General features: G+C 37.2%; 4 protein-coding genes across 7 annotated transcripts in view; 3 read left to right on the forward strand and 1 right to left on the reverse strand.

Annotated features, from left to right (window-relative positions):
- The first annotated feature begins 13 nt into the window (after positions 1-13).
- Positions 14-410, forward strand: LOC124212340 (SRA stem-loop-interacting RNA-binding protein, mitochondrial-like). The gene has a single exon (XM_046612241.2). It carries the CDS (start codon positions 14-16, stop codon positions 293-295), a length of 282 nt encoding a protein of 93 aa, XP_046468197.1. The 3' UTR covers positions 296-410.
- The window catches only part of LOC124212331 (rho GTPase-activating protein 44), a 79,912-nt gene continuing 62,877 nt past the window's right edge, over positions 153-17,187 (reverse strand). Inside the window, exons 1-9 of one of the 4 annotated variants that reach the window (XM_046612223.2) lie at positions 11,108-11,869; positions 9,600-9,753; positions 8,379-8,667; positions 8,062-8,286; positions 7,609-7,906; positions 6,711-6,950; positions 5,780-6,594; positions 5,420-5,601; positions 153-4,130 (exon numbers count right to left, since the gene is read on the reverse strand). In XM_046612223.2, coding sequence (XP_046468179.1) covers positions 3,702-4,130; positions 5,420-5,601; positions 5,780-6,594; positions 6,711-6,950; positions 7,609-7,906; positions 8,062-8,286; positions 8,379-8,667; positions 9,600-9,753; positions 11,108-11,160 — 2,685 coding nt within the window. In that variant the 5' untranslated portion in view covers positions 11,161-11,869 and the 3' untranslated portion in view covers positions 153-3,701. Of the gene's footprint in view, positions 4,131-4,178; positions 5,093-5,419; positions 5,602-5,779; positions 6,595-6,710; positions 6,951-7,608; positions 7,907-8,061; positions 8,287-8,378; positions 8,668-9,599; positions 9,754-9,833; positions 9,984-11,107; positions 11,870-17,187 lie in introns of those variants that run through there. The other 3 variants (XM_046612224.2, XM_046612226.2, XM_046612225.2) reach the window with 3 other exon arrangements.
- LOC124212338 (acyl-CoA-binding domain-containing protein 6) lies at positions 368-1,150 on the forward strand. The gene has a single exon (XM_046612240.2). The coding sequence runs from the start codon at positions 368-370 to the stop codon at positions 1,076-1,078; it is 711 nt and encodes a 236-aa protein (XP_046468196.1). The 3' UTR covers positions 1,079-1,150.
- On the forward strand, positions 12,449-16,873 carry LOC124212335 (UNC93-like protein MFSD11). The gene is made up of 2 exons (XM_046612236.2): positions 12,449-12,753; positions 15,005-16,873. The coding sequence occupies exons 1-2, from the start codon at positions 12,601-12,603 to the stop codon at positions 16,292-16,294; spliced, it is 1,443 nt and encodes a 480-aa protein (XP_046468192.1). The 5' UTR covers positions 12,449-12,600; the 3' UTR covers positions 16,295-16,873.

Raw genomic sequence — 17,187 nt, forward strand, 5'->3', positions numbered from 1 at the left:
GAGAGACCGTGTCATGGCAGCCAAAGTTGCAGAGTCAACTCATAAATTGTTCGTAAGCAACTTGCCCTGGACTGTAGCACATAGGCAGTTGAAAGAATACTTTTCACAGTTTGGCTTTGTCTCCAACGCGTATGTTGTTTTTGACAGAACGACTGGAATGAGCAAAGGCTATGGCTTTGTTACGTTTAGTAGTCCAAAAGAACTGAACGTTGCAGTCAAAAAGACACATCACTTTCTAGAAGGAAACCCGATATACCTTTCAGACCCCCATACTACCAATCAGCCCCAACAGTGAATTGCATTTTTATCCCCATCAAATTAGGTATACTAGAGATAAGCTCAACTTGATAAAAAAAAAACAACAATTATGGCTAACAGTGAGTCCGCCGATATATCTCAGCTTGACAAAACATTCGATAGGGCTGCGGATCACCTTCAATCTTTAGCGTCACAATTAGATTCCGGACAGCTTTTAGGCTTTTATGGTCTGTATAAACAAGCTACTGTAGGACCATGCGACACACCCCGACCGAGTTGGTATCAAACCCAAGCTAAACATAAATGGGAGGCGTGGAAAGCACTGGGTGACATGGGCAAGGAAGTTGCTATGGGAAGTTACATACGAGCAGTAGGTAAGTTAGATCCTACGTGGGAGAAAGACGCTAGATTAGGATCCCAGGCTTGGGTCACAGTTAGTCGTTTACCCAACACAGATGTAGAGCTTCGAGATATAGACAAGACTTTGTTAGATTGGGTTAAAGACGGAGATGAAGAAAAGGTTAGAGATATAATAGCCAGAGACCGGAAATCTATAAACGTTTCTGATGACTCTGGAATGTTACCGATACACTGGGCATCTGATCGAGGCTACATGCCGACTATAAAATGTCTTGTCGAGAACGGAGCCGAAGTAAACGCTCGAGATAACGAGGGACAAACTGCCCTGCATTACGCAGCTTCCTGCGGTCATGCAGAAGTAGTAAAATACCTCTTGTCTGTTGGGGCTCAGTGTGTAAAGGACAACGATGGTATGACCCCGAAAGATGTAGCGGATGAACAAATAGCGGCCTTGCTTTGACACTGAAGTAGTAAACTTTTCTGTACTTTATGTCTGTATCCATTGTGTTAATAAATCATAATGTGAAATTGATGGATTCTGTTATTCAAGCCTTTACATAAGTTGAAATCTTAAATTTTCGCTCAGGAAACATTGAGATAAGTTTGAGTTAGTGAAAAGCGGTTGCAGGAAATGGCAGGCAAGTTCTTAAAAATGATATTATGCCGCTGAACAAATTTTAGAATTTTGAGTAGAGATATGCTTTATTTATGTACAAATAAACCCTTTTATGCTCCAAAATACTCACAGCCGAAGCTTTCTTTAGGCATGATACTTGTTCCATCGGTATTTATCCCATACTTGTAAAACAGAAAACAACCGATCAGCACATATTATTATTACCGATTAAAATAGAAGAGGTACGATATTATATTATCAACGTCCTGTGTTCCCTGGTAAAAGGATACTTGATCAAACAGTACAATTTTGTGACCTTGCTTCATCTCCACTCTCTTAGTCACACAACTACGGCGACTTGTACAATCTTTTTATGAATCGCGAATTTCGTTTTTAATCATTTTTAAATGATTATAAATAGAGTACAGAATTTTATACATCAGTAATACGAATCGACTTTTAAAATTGCACGCTGATCCTATATTCTTAATAGTTCAACAATATTATATAAATTATAGCAAATAATTTTCATTGAAACCAATTAGTTTAATACTTATGAAATAAAAGTAATTATCTAATGAAACTAAATTCAATTTTACTGACAGAAGACAACCACAGGACATACTCAATCAGTCAATAAGCCGTTATTGTAAACAAAGTGCCCTAAGCGATTAGCAATATAAGATTGTAAATTAATCACTAAAATTATGTCATTTTATTACGATTATATCATAGTAAGACCTTTAAAATATATTATTTTAAAAAATTTAATAACACATAACTAGAAATAATTTCATTACCATGTAGATTTGCCTAATTGATGCCCATGTTAAAAAGTACAATTAGGCAGTTAATGCAATAGTATAATATAACGTATGTATGTATGTATAAAACAATTTATGACCAGTGGATATTATTCACTGTTTTATATAAATGCATCAATTTGAAGGTGCAACTAGTTCTGAATTAGGTACACATTGCTTCATGATATATCATCAAAACCTTTGACTCGTACGTTTTATCGTTAAACCTCAATCAGTTCATTGCTAACTGACAATAAAAATTATTATTCATGCTTAGCACTCGTTCATTTAATATATAACTATTGTATCGATATACGTCCCTTGATATAGATTTAAAATTAAATTTCCACAGTAATTCTATCACATGTTGGATTCTTAGTGTGATTTCAGAGTAGATTACTATTTCTATCCTACCTACATTGAAACTATCCAACAAAACATGAATCGACGAATTCGTCTAGTAGGAAGATGATTTGATAAAATGCAAAATAACAGTCCATGTTAATCAACTCGATATAATTTTCGGCAAAAATCCAATTATTATAGTGAAAAATTAATGATCCTCAATACATATTTCATACTATTGGATATAAGTTTTCAATACTGTTTCAACACGTATACGTGCGGTATCTTATGTTAACTATACAATATTCGTAATGTCTTCGCTAAAAAACATCAAATAGTTCAGGAAACTGTTTCAGATAAACTCGAATCAAATGATACGTGATTACTTTATGCCTAACACAAGTATAACAAGTTCCAAGAAAATCAATTTTAATTCATTTGTTGTCACTTGTTAGAAATATTGTGCCTAAATCACATTTCATGCATTGGTAAGTATTATCATTGAGTAATTGAACCACTTTTAGGGATCAAAAAGAATATAGTTTTCTAGCACCTGATAATTGTCATTCTTTACTCCCTGTAGTATATTTAGTGTAAAAAGAGCAATGTAAAAAAATTAATGAAATATGATCAGATAAAGCAACCTTAAAATTACTTTTTAAAACTTCACTAGGTATGTGATTATCAAATGTCATTAACATACATCGAAGAGAAACACGAAAAAAAAAAACTTTTTTGCTAAATTTTCGCTTGGTCCATAGCGAGAATTGAAAATAAAAAAAAAAAAAAAACAAAAAAAAAATGAAATAAAAATGATGTATTTTAATTGTATAAGCATACTGATCTTTGTGCGAAGTAAAGTATTTTAAACAAAAGACATGAGTTTCAGGCTGAGTGTCACGTTTTGATAAGCTCGATCAGATTAAACTGTGACCCTCTGTAAGATGTATTAATTAATTTGAAGCGAATTGTTTTACCAACTCAAACCTACTTGAATTTCGGTTTTAAAAATTTTGAAAATATCTAAGCTCACACAAATTTACCTGTGAAAAAATATTCTTATGCTTCTAGCGTGCCTTTCATAAAGTTTATTATAATAATTCAAAAAGACTGGATCTTCAAAAGACTACACAATCACTATTTAGTTGCGGCATAGATAGATTTGTACAAATTTAATGAGCAACAAAGGTTTTTACTCCAAATAGCACAAAACTCGCTTCTGGCATCATTTGAAATTTTTTAAACATTTATATCAAATCATAGCTACTAGGTAACAGCAAACAGAAATCGCTGATAAGTAACAGAAATGAACTTCTCACCTAGAGATTGGTACTTTCATGCTCAGACTTGGCCCTGACTGTTGGAGGTGGGGGCGGCGGTGGTTGTGGCCTTGGAGGTCGTTGGAGAAATCTGGGCGATGGTGGAGGCGGGTGCTGGGGTGTTTTAGGAACAATAACTGTTTCCGTTTGTGTTTGGACATCAATTATGTTTCCCTCCGATCTCGTCCTGCTGTGAGATCTTATCTGCTCTGGCATATCGGGCCTTGGCGGTTTCTCAGGTCTATTTTCACCAGGCAACGACATCGATGCTGGCCTACTTCCGACGCTGGGACTTCTCTGAAGATTTGGGCCGGAACCGGATGTGTGGTCACCTGAATTGTTCGCGCCTACAAAGTTCCCGCGTACTTGGATTATACTAACCTGTTGCTTATCCACCGAATACATGTGCGTGCGTTCCAATGTCAAAGGCTGCACAAATTGAGAAAAAAATCATTTAGTCAACATTATTGATTATCGTTGCTCCGATACATACACTAAGAGCAGCTAAATATATATTTACAGTATATTTACAGCGCTGCTCTACCATACTCAAAACAAAATATTACCATTTTAGATATCATAATTACCAGATAATGAACAATTTACTTTCCTGGACACTGAATTGAAAAGTACAACTTTTTTTTCCGCTGCTACTTAATATTCCAACAGAAATTAACTACCATATTATAATCTACTTTGCGTAACTAAACTATGATTAATTATGGATAAGTTTGAAGAAACCAGGCAGAGGAAAAACCATGCAGTCAGTAAAGTATTAAACTTAATTCAAACAGGACAGTCACTTTCCAAGACCAGTAACCATATTAATGATATGATCTTAGTTCCTTCAAAAACATTCCACAGGAGTCTGATGAATTTCGTGAAACACATAAATATTTGGCAGCCTTCGTTTGCATTCACCAATAGAGTTGCTTCTTTATTTTTACCTTTATCAGGCTTGCTTATCTCACGTCGATTAAGATAAGAATTATCTACAACAAAGTTTAGGGTATTTTCATAACTGCTAGAATGTATAAAGTTAGATCTATGCGATACAAGTTTTCAAACACTTACAGCAGAATTGAATTGAAATTAACATGACTCACAAGTATTGGATAATAGTATCCAATTGTCCAATTGATCATGTGTAACTTATAAGTGATGAATAAAATGATTAATAATTCTTGCTGAAGCGAATATTTCATGTTTTATTTATATCGTTACAGAACAATTCTGCTTATTAATATTATAATAGAATATTTCTAATTTCATGTTACTTTGCTATTTAAAAAGTATTGAAATATTTAGTATTTAATATATATAAGCTATTTTCATCAAAATTGTAAGAAGCACGATTATAACATACTTCTATCCGCCTAAGGTTTAGCATACTAAAAAATAAAAATATTTATGTAAATATCTTTGATTCGGTTATAAATTACAAGCCAATACACATATCTCTGGAATGAGTTATACTGAATAATAGAATCACACACAATCCAGGGTTGCATTTGAGGTACTTATACATTGTAACCAGAATAAGAACGTGCAACAATCAACAAATAAAAAGGAAAGAAAGAGAAGGACGAAACCCGAAATTGGTCTACAACTATTATCTCTATAAATGGATAGAAACCAGAATAGAGTTAGAAACTACGATTCAAATCAAAATTCTAAGCTCAACAATTCTTGCAATATTTTACTCAATATTTACTTACTCCTGACTCTACATCCAGATTTTCATTGCTCTGACGATGCGCAGGTCTAATAAGACTAGACGGTCGCACTAGGCCAGCAGGACGTTCTGGAATAGCTGGTTTACCACTTCTCTCGACGCTGCTCACACTTATAGACGTTATATTGTTGTCTACCGATTTTCTCCGTAACTCCACGATATCATCTGTTAGCATTGAAGAATAGAGTAGTGAAGGTCAAATTCTTAATATCAAAAATATCAGAACACCTCATGAATCAAGTGTTACAAGTAGCCAGTGATTGTTGATGCAAGTAAACAACATTTCTATGGAAATTCAATCCTAAGTTAAGTTTAACTCGAAAAACTAGCTCAGTTTACCAACCTGAAGATGGATGGATAATAGTCGATAAAGACCTTGGAGCAGCAACAGGTACTCTTCGCCTTTCGAGAGTCGAAGGTGAAGGTTTTTCAGCAGGGACAGGCTTATGCTTGTTTGTAATACTTTCTGTATGTTCCAGATCCGAAATTAATCGACTTTGACTGTTTTCGATATCCTTTTGATGCAGAGCTTCAAATCCGATGGGAGGAGGATGTTTGGTATCTTGTTTCCCATGCTCAATTTTACTTTCGTTGTTCTTTGTCACATCACTCGGAGGTGACTTAGGTTCTGGTTGTTTCTCTTGAACTTGGATATCAGCCTTAACTAAATCTGTTTTATTAATGATTTCAAATCCTAAAGGTTTTACATCAATTTCTAGATTCCTATCGACTTTTTCAGACTTGTTATCATGATTAATAGGCGCAGTGTCCACATTATCATGCTTGTGTGACTTGTACGTCGCCCTGTTTAATGTAGCAGTTACTATTGGTCTTGGTGGTTTATCTGGTGTGGCTGGTAATTTTTCATCAAATCGTTTATCATGCTTATCAGGGGTGCTGCTGGGTGGTGTTGGAGCAGGTTTATTTTTTCTACGAGTTGCAGGTTTCGGACTCCCTTGTGGAGGACTGCCGCCGTGATCGCTGAGACTGCTATTCGAAATTGCTCGTCTCATCCCTACACCCTGTGTCTCCGAACCATTAAGAAAACTTACGTCTAAATCACGATCAAAATCTATATCTCCAGGGAAGAACCAGTCGGAATATGTTACCAATTGATCTACTATCAGACTAGAGTTGTTCGCTGTGCTCATGTTCATTCTAAAATTGGAATAAACAAGGAAATATGTAAATCAATTGCGTTCAAGTTTGTCGGCATGCTGAAATTTATTACTATGTTGTGACATGGCGAATATAGATTGAAAATATCTACTTACACCATGGTATTACCATCTTCTTGTGGGCTCCAAATTAAATTCGGAGCAATAACAATGGCTATATTCTGTGGTGTCATTTTGTTGATATCCTGATTTTTAGTAAGCACAGATAAGAACTTCATTAGGAACCTCAAATTTTCAAAATTTGCTGGAGGTAGCTTGTACAGGACCTCCCAGAGAGCACGCAGTCTTGCATCATTTTGGGAAACTTTAGCAGCTGCCATCCATTCAGGATATAATCTGATGGAATATTTATTACTATAATTTTGGATGATCAAGAATACAAGCATTAAAAATATATCATTTCCTTTGAAATAAAACAGCACAATCAAGTACGTTGATATACGTGTATCATTTTAAACTGTTTAAAGGTTCTGTCTACATAAGTTAAGTAATTTGAATAATAGAATTAAACGATGCGTATGCAAATGTTGGATTTTATTGCATGTTTATTTCATCAAATATACGTGGCTAATGCTGGCAGTTAAATCAGTGGAAGTCATTGCTGAGGTCAAACCAATTGAATGTTCAACGTAGCCAACAAGCCCAATAAAGGTCCCATTGTATATTACATAGTCAGAAGCCAGTGTCTCTTCTCTCTATAGAAACTTAAGTAAAGATTTTCCACACGCAAAAAACGTGTGCACTTTTTTTCCAAAATTCTATATAAAAATTCACATCTCTGTTTGCATATTACATATTTTCAAACTTGTAAAAAATCACAGTAGCACCAAGACTTGGAATAAAACGTTAGAATACATAATGTTTTGGAATCTTATGAAAGTTTCGGAAAAATCTACAAGCCACTTAATGGATCGCTGAGCTTGTGGATACAAAATCTATTTTTAGACCACCTAGTCATTGACCAATTGACATTCATATTGAAGCATATACTCACTTATAGGTGAGCAAAGGTTCGGGTAGTTCTCGTAGGTATGATTTAAGAGCTCCAGCAACCACATGAGGATCCCGATATTCCAGGACCGTAGGCAAACTCAGACAACACGCGTCAAAGCTCAGTTTTATTCTTCTTAGTTTAGAAGCACCGCCGGCTATCCGAAAAAGGCCTTCTTCTTCCATACCGAGTCTTAAAAGTGCGGACACGCACAATTGAATAGGTAGGGCTATTTTTCTATTTGTCACACGCAAATGCTCTTCCAGCGGGTAGCCGTATACCGGCTTCGTTTCATTGTCATCTGTGCAAATGATCAAAGTCATTCTTAGTATCTCAGAAAAGAAGTATTGATAAATATATTCTCAATCACTGTAACTTATTCTGTAGTTGACTGCGAAAATAAAAAATTTGTAACATAGATTTCAGTGATGACAAAAGTTAGTAGTAATAATTTACTTATGTAGCTCTCCACTTGAGGAATCATATCCTCCAGGCAATGTAAGGCACTCTCGTGATACGCTCTCTGTAATTTTACGTACTGAATAATGGTTTGGGCTAAATCTGTTTCCCGTGACATTAACTGAAACATTTCAGCCGCTAATTGATCGCGACATTGTTCCACCTTCCCTTCAGCTTCTTCCAATTCTTCTCTTAAGCTGTCAGCTTTTGTTGCTCCAGTGCCTGAAGGAGTTGGAAATAAAATCATTGTAGGCACTCAGTGACACAACCGAAACTTGACAGTATTTACATAATTATTTGGGAAAGTTACTTACTTCCTACGCTGTGTTTGGTCGCCTGTTGATGGCGAGTTCTTGCACTGTCCATATCTAAAGTCAGTCTAGCTAAATTTCGTTTATGTTTCAATATATTTGGTACATCTGTTTCCAAAATCTGTTGTAAAGGTGTTGCTACGTATTGATCGACTTTGGATTCGTGATCCACAGCTTCATGAGCTAGTGCAATCTGCGCCTTCCCGCATTCCAATAACGTAGATCCGAGAAGAGTATCATCCGATCCGTTTTCTATCATCATTTGCCCAAGAACGTATTCTGGGCATTTTTTCTATAAAGTAATTCATTGCATTTAGGTGAAAAAAAAAAAAGCAAATTACTTTTTACAATTTGATTGAACAACATTCATGTACTTGAGTCAAGATAATTGGGAAAAATGTATTTCAATCATGCGGCAAAACAAATTAGTCATAGGACACATATTATTTGCATGGCTGTCTTGCGGACTCTCTTCCTCATTATATATAATGCAGTATTTCTGAGAAAACAAAGCAACTGCTATCTAAAATGCATTTTAAAGACACTGAGTCAAGGTATAAGGGTTGATAACACTGAACATTGAAGAGAGAATTAAAAAAAATATTAACAGAATTGAAATATCCTTAGAAAGAATTAAAGCTAGAATGAATGTATGTGTAAAGCTTTCATACTGTACAACAACATTAATTATGTAATAAATTCCTTGAAACACATTTTCTGCAGCTGGCATGCTTATTTACTTGCAATATCTTATGTGTGGTCAGCACAATAACTTTGAAGCAAAACATTCTTTCATGTAATTAAATGAGACATTGTAAACGATAGGCAAAACTGTCTGAGTAATGAATACGTTTAATTGGTTCAAACAAAAGTAGTCGTTTTTGTGATTGCGAAGACCAAGGACAATTACTGATAAACAATTTTAAATCACATCCGTAAATACAACCGAAAATTTCCTGAATACGCAAATTTAAAGTGAAACCCTAAGTTACATACTATTCTCAATGTCACGGCGTTTCTAGTACTTTGTTTACCTGATAATGTTTGCAAATAGAATGATGATTCACAGACAACCTCTTTGTTTGAAGAAAGGTATAATAAGCATATTTAGTGAAGCCTAATTTTTATTTCTATTGTAAATTTGGTCATGACTAATCATTGATAAACGAGTTTACTTACATGCTCAGTCAAAAATCAAATAGTAAATCTTTTTCCCAATCTTACCAATCGCTTTTCCTTCTGAGCCGGATCCTGGGCAAGCGTTTGACTCGGAGCATTTCCAAGCCGTTTACTAAGTCCTGTAAGCGCCGCTCTGATCTGATCCACATGTTTGTCTGCCTTTTGTAAATCATCGGTCAATACTTCTGTCTTTCCAGCTCTGGAAGAATTATGTCATTTCTCAAACAGGGTTGTTACCATTTTACGCTGTACACATTATCAGATTTTATAATATTTCACCTAGATTTCCAGCTCATATATTTTGTGGTGTCTGTGAGACTTTAATCACATTTACCGTTAACATTTAACGGAAGTAGCGGTTTATCGGTGAGCACTGGGTGACGATATTTTCAAGATTGCAATAACTAACGAAGTTGCAGGCTTTAAAAATGCTAATGATTAATTTCAATAAAGTGTAACGATACCGATGTTAATGGTTAATGAATTCAGTGAAGGAATTCCTACTTGCTCTGCGAGCAGCTTGCAGTTGTTTTTATCAATTACAGGAAATTCCTGTAGCAAATAGTGATTAAAAACCTGGTGATCTGTACTTTGTAAACAAGAGAACTCATAGCGTTGTATCATCATCGGATTTCCCATTTGAGATATAACGCTATGGACTTCCTTTACGGCACAAGCACAAATCCGATTTGATTAAACTTCAAATAAAATTCAATGAATATTCAAACAGCGAGCCTGAAATAAACTTAGTTTACGATTTTTTAAGGTACGAGAATAAGCAATGTGTGTAAAATAAGATACTTTCCGCCAATTTCATAGCCATGAATTTAATTTCAGAATAGCGGAATTTAAATTTGGCCAACAAATCCCATGGTTCCTTTGTCATTCATTTCTTATCATCATACAAAGTGGAATATTTTTGCATAAGTACATTAGCTTTTGTTCCAAAGTTGAAGAACAATTGCAAGCGAAATTTCTATATCTTCTTTTATCTCTCGGTAACAAAATTGGAATTGTATCTCTTCGTAGAAGAAGATATGATAATCATTGTTATAGATTAGCTTATGACACTTCAATTGAATCGAATTCGACACCAGTTCAATATTATCCATACAGTAATAAAAAATAAATATGTATTTATCGATTGAAATAAAAAGAATGTGGATCTGCTAAGCTTCAGTAGATAAAGAAGGAAAAAAAGAAACAATCAACAATCTATAGTTCTGTAGGAACATGCAAAAGTGTAAGACTGCTGCATACATGAATATTTCAATAACCTATTTAATTCTCGCAGCAATTTTACCGTAATTTAATATTAAATTCAAGGAAAGTGAAACGCGGGTACCACGAAGGTCATCGAACGTAATTGTCAAGCAGATCAACAACGGGATGTAAAATTATTTCGAATGATTGAGGTGATCCGGTTTTTATTTTTAATACAGTAACGTAAAAGTTTTGTACAGCTTATAACCTGTCAAGTTTACGCATCGTAAGTCATGGTTTATCGTCCAACGATGAATAACGCCGATTAACAATGGTTAACGGGTGTTTACCTCGAGAATGTTTGATCGGCGAGCTGTTTCACCCTGAAAAACTGTTTCTTCATGGTCGCTGATTTTCAGTACTTCGTTTGACAGTTCGGAGTGAAATCGCGGTACGAACCGCCCACCGCGCACGCTCGGATTGTGTACACCACCTCAGATTCTTTTTTCTCTCTTCACCTGTATTATTTATTATTCCACCGCTTGTTTCTTTTCTCTTCTTATTTATTCTACAATTGTTTGTCAAATTTCTTCACTCACTCCCCGCCCACCGATGATGACTATTTATAACCAAAACCTGGAGCACCGCTGGACGTGGACACATGTAAAAATCCAAGTCGGGTTCAGACGAGAAACGAATTACCATTGAGAATACGTCTGACACTGTAAACGGACACTGATCCGTCATAATGCTCGGCGATGATCTCACTTCACAGTTTACCTAGTTCGGTACACGATCAACCTAGCCTGTACACCTTCGATAAGTTATTTATATATCGTCGTAAAATTTCAGTACTTTTACCGCGGTATATACACGTAAATTGGGCCTCGATACCCGAGCCCTCCTTTTCATTCAATTTCCACTCGCCTCGCCATCGCGGAGCTTAATTTTTCGCCCAAACTACGTATCGAACTTTTCCTTCGAACTCTTATCAGCTATCACTCGTCTCCGCATCGCGCATATACCTACTCTTGTATTAATTTTACTGTCCTAGCTCGCTCTACGTTCGCTGTGCAGTTACCAGTGGTGTTCGCCTTGTTTGCAGCACTCGCCGCCAACTTCACACTCCGGATTATCGAGATGCCCCTCTCTTCGATCTATCGCACATCAAATCACCGTGGTTTCAAGTTATCCCACAAGATAGCGCGAAAGTCGCGCTGCTGGCGTTGTGAATTTGAATCGCAGTGGTTTGAAATATGTTACTAAATTTACAACCTTGACTGACCATATATTCTTGAATCAACGTTTACGATGAAACGATGGTTCAGAAGTTGGGACTGTGGTTAATCTAATTATATTTGCTTCAATCAATGTCAAAGCAAACAATGTTTCAATGAATTGGAATTTCCTTTCTTACTGAGTTTTCCGAGTTAAAAAATACCGTTTGAATTTGATTCAAACTCATCGACATCCGCTTAAGTATTTATATCTCTATTTTATAATACTTCTGTTGAAATTATAAATACTTTATTCTAATTTGAGATATAAGTTAGCATTGTGTTAAAGCAATTACCCGTACTTGCGTCGGGCCGAGTTACGAATTGAGTTTCAGGCCGCGACTTTCGATATATTAGTCCCCAAGTCGATAGAATATGTTGAGAAAAGTGCGCTGCGTCGAATGCAGTTGCGGCCAACTTCAGACTGGTCGGTGCGTACTCACAGGCGGCGCAGTACGTGGTACCGTAACAATCCTTTGACAGATTTCATTTGACTAGCATTCTGTGCTGCCGGCGCAGCTCCGTATCACAATATAATATTAATCGTTAACGGAGGATTTGAACCGATGAGATTGTTATTTTGCAAGTTTTCCTTTCCTTGCGCTTTAAAGTTAAGATTATTCAAAATGAGTTTCGATACTCGTCTCTTCAACGTGATAGTATTAAGCTGTGGTTTCATGTTGACTTTTACCGCATTCCAAACTATGGGAAACATCGAGGTAAGTCTATTAATCGGCTAATTATCATTAATCCCTGATCACTCCGTCTGCCGCATCAACGACGATCATTGGCATTGGAGGCTCTGAATCTCGACGACTTAAATACCCTCGACTTTGCACCTATTGTTGACACGCAATCAGCTGTTCGCCAGCGCACTCGCATTCCGATTCGCATTCTCCTATTCGTATCCTCATCCCGTCGCCTTGTCGCTCACACTCTGCGTGTAATGTATGTGTACGGAAATTTTGAAGAATCGCGCGTGATAGCAATTGGCATTTAAAACTCCCGTCAAGCGTTCCGCGTCCTTTTTTTTTTTTTTTACTTTTTTTTGTGTCACGAATCAAATGATAGCGCATGTTGATCGCTTTTTCTTCTAGATCTCTTTATTGAATATCTAGGAAATGACAATGACCAATCGTAAGAAACGGATCTTCGACCGCATTGACAGAGAATTACCCATACACGTACCATTTTGAGTTATAAATTTCGATTTTTGGAAAGCTTTTGAAAGTGGGTGCGAAACCTCGCCCACTCAACGAGACAAACAAAAAGTAGCTCATTTCGTAATTGAGAATCCTAGTGCTAGCTTGACTTTCCATTTTGTTCCCCTACTTTGACATTGGATCGAATACGAATAGTTTTACATACGGTACCTACAGTGCGATACAGTTGAAAGTTAGAGAGTCGCCTGAGATAATGATTACCCAATGTTTTAACTGCTCAAATGTCAATCCGTGCTCGAAGGTTTCTCATGAGAAGATTTTACTGTATAATGAATATAAAAGTAGGCGGAGGCGTGAACGCAGATTTTGAATTCGATGAATTGCTTGTTTCAGTTAGCCAATTATTGTCGAAATTCATAATATAGGTACATACATATATACATTATACATGTATGATAAAGACAAATTCAAGCAGCATCTGCAAACTTTGATATAAATTTTTGCAAAAGTATAAATCATTTTGATAAGAAAAAGATTCTTGAACCAAAGTGTAGTGAAAAAACGCGTGGTTTCTGTTATAGGCAGCATCGTGTTGAAGTCATTAACGTTATTGGAAAGGTTCATGGTTAGGAAAAAACCATTATTTCGCGATTTTAGAATTGTCTGAAATTTAATAAATCGTAACAAAAGAAGAGATGTTCATACTTTGAAATCATAGTTCCTTCAATGTCATTATAAAATTGATGAAGGGTAAATTTTCATTCCAATCTTTCATTACGATACCATTATTAACGTTAACATTGTTAGGAAACAAATATTCACTTTCGAGGCTAATTGTCATTGGAACGAAACAATTTAAATGTAAGTGTTGACAAAAGAAAGCGTATTTACCGCGCCACTAAAGCTTCTACGACTAGTCAGTCGCTGTTAGCATAATGCGTAAGATCGTCGAACTTGATACACCGTACGATAAGATTACAGACTGTGAAAAATAGTTCTTATAATGAATGCAAATATAGAGACGTATCAACGTTCTAAGCATGCAAAATCGCAGAATGTAAAGTCCGGGGAAGATGAATAATGCAGCGATGCCTGTTGGGGTTGTGAGCATATTGTAAGGTTGTTATGGGGGAATGCCGCTGCAGCAGAGACAATTAAATGCAGGGTATTTTTTGCGTACTAATCACGTTATCTTTTTGAAAAGGAAGCTCGGTAACACGAACGAAGTAAAAAATCGATTCATTTTGTCAGACGCATATTTCACTTCGAGACATGCTGCGGCTCCGATCACGCGTTTTCATATATTTGTATGATGGAACAATAGAGTCGTACCTCTATTCAAATTCTGTTGCTGTGTTTGTGTTTGAAACTTTCAATTTAATTCCAACGCAGCAACATATAATTATATAGTCGTATAATTATTCTCCCTGCTAGTATAACCTGGCAATTAACGACCCCTAGATGGTAATTTTTCACTAGCGCGAGTTTAGAAATAACTAAAAAATTCTTCTATCCAAAGATTGTGAATATGAAACATCAGACTGGATGCTACAATGGATGGTTTATCTCTGAATATACGAAACACGTTAGAAAGCTGCACGTTCAAACCAATGTTGATATTCGCGAAAGTTTAAAGTTTATACCGAAGATGAAACGGCCTTGAATCCGAAATTACATGCTATAAAATGAAGTTCGTATTCCTTTAAATCTACATCCACGTCGAGCTTCTGCATGCCAAATTTAAACGAATTTGAATGTATATACCAGAATACAGGTAATAAGTTGTAAAAATGAATTCCTGTTACAGAAAACGATATTGGACAGTATAAAAGAGGACGATAAGACCTTCACGGCGGACGGTTACACGAGCCTGGCAATAATATACGCTGTGTTCGCAACCTGCAACTGGTTGGCGCCATCGTTCATATCCGTGACGGGTCCTCGAACGGCGATGCTTACGGGAAGCTGTTGCTACGTGGCGTTCATCGCCTCGTTCCTGTTGGCCCAGACCGAGCTTCTCTACGTGGTATCGGCGCTAGTGGGTCTAGGAGCAGCGCTGATATGGACGGGTCAAGGGATGTATCTGACGCAGAACAGCGACCCAGACACAATGTCGAGAAACGCGGGTCTCTTCTGGGCGATATTCCAGTGTTCGATGTTCATGGGTAACATCTTCGTCTACTTCATGTTTTCGGGATCTACGATCGTAGCCTCGACACGAAACATGGTATTCTGGGTGCTGACGAGTCTGGCACTGATCGGTACGGTGGTCCTGGCGACCCTGCGAAAGGCCCCGAAGATGATGGAGATCGGAGAAGCCGAGGGAGTATCGAGCGCCGACAAAGAGCTGCACATACCGGAACCAGCGAAGGATAAACCGCTGATGGCAGCCTGGCACGCGCTGAGGGATTCCTTCCGGCTTTTCATCACCTGGAAGATGATGCTCCTGTCGATAACATTCTTCTACGCGGGTCTGGTCCTCACATTTTACTCCGGGGTCTACTCGGCCAGTATCGGTTTCACCCAGTCGATGGGTTCGGAATCCAAGAAGCTGGTTGGACTCTCGGGGATCTTCATCGGGGTCGGCGAAGTCGTAGCTGGTGCTCTCTTCGGGATCCTGGCATCGAAGACGGTGCGATTCGGACGCGATCCGATCGTTATCGTCGGTTTCATCGTCCACATGTTCGCCTTCTGCACGATATTCTTAAACCTTCCGGACGACTCGCCCTTCCAGACAACCGCGGAATCGGGCTTCATCTCGGCGTCGCCGACCCTGGCGATGATCGGGTCGCTTGCCCTCGGCTTCGGCGACGCCTGCTTCAACACCCAGGTATACGCACTCCTCGGTGTTCTCTACGCGAAAGACAGCGCACCGGCCTTTGCCCTCTTCAAGTTCACACAGTCGGTAGCAGCGGCGATCAGCTTTTCCTACAGTAGCCACATCGGCCTGTACATTCAGCTCGGCATTCTAGTCTGTTTTCTGGTCTTAGGAACGCTAACATTTTGCATCGTCGAATTTGCCCTTAGGCGGCAAAAAAAGGAGCAACGTTCCGAGAGCGATCCTGCCTTGGTTGACGTTTCTGGTCCGGATCCTTGATTTACATATGAAAAAAAAAACGAAATAAATAACTTGCACACACTTGTGCAGGAGCGATCTGACAAGCGAATACTCGCAACGACATTTTTACAACATTGTACATCTTCCAAAATGAATTGCTTTTTTGACATATTAAAATCTTATAACCCAATCAACAACGATTGGACCAAGACAATAATTCACCGTCATTGGCAATTTATATGCTTAAGTACCTGCATTATACACAACATAATACACATACCTAACTGTAGTGTTGAAAGATGGAGAAAATAAATACGTCGGTAATTATGTTGAAATCTCGATTTGTACCTATATCATACAGCGGGATTGTTTACTCAAACAGCATATTCAGTTTTCTCCGTCCAACGATAAGTATAGAGAGTACATTGAGTAGCACATTGTTCATGAAAGCATTTATTTGGTGCGAGATAAGATACCGACGAGACGTAAATATACATACACACACACACACACACACATATATATATATCATGTAAAAATATATGCATATATGACAGATGTATATTTAACATAAGTGTATATTTTTACTAAAAATAAAAGTTAATGGTGAAAAAATAAGCGACATCGTAGTTCTTGATCCAAGATTATGGAGGTACGATTGATAAGAAAAGTATTTTATCTAAGATGGCCCAATTTCTTTCTGTATATTATCAATCTATTATTCGATCGGTTACGCTTCTTTTTTGTTTTTTGCCTCTATCTGAGAACACGAATTGTGCAATATGATCAATTTATCAAGTATAAACACTCGATCTTCTCGGTGTACGTCTTAAACGAGTTTATCTATTGATGTCAAGAGGGAACAGGATGATCTTTTCATTTCATAATGAAACAAATTTTACACCGATTCATACCGTCCTGCATCTTTATGA

The sequence above is a fragment of the Neodiprion pinetum genome, chromosome 2 (genome assembly GCF_021155775.2).
Source record: "Neodiprion pinetum isolate iyNeoPine1 chromosome 2, iyNeoPine1.2, whole genome shotgun sequence".
Lineage (NCBI taxonomy): Eukaryota > Metazoa > Arthropoda > Insecta > Hymenoptera > Diprionidae > Neodiprion > Neodiprion pinetum.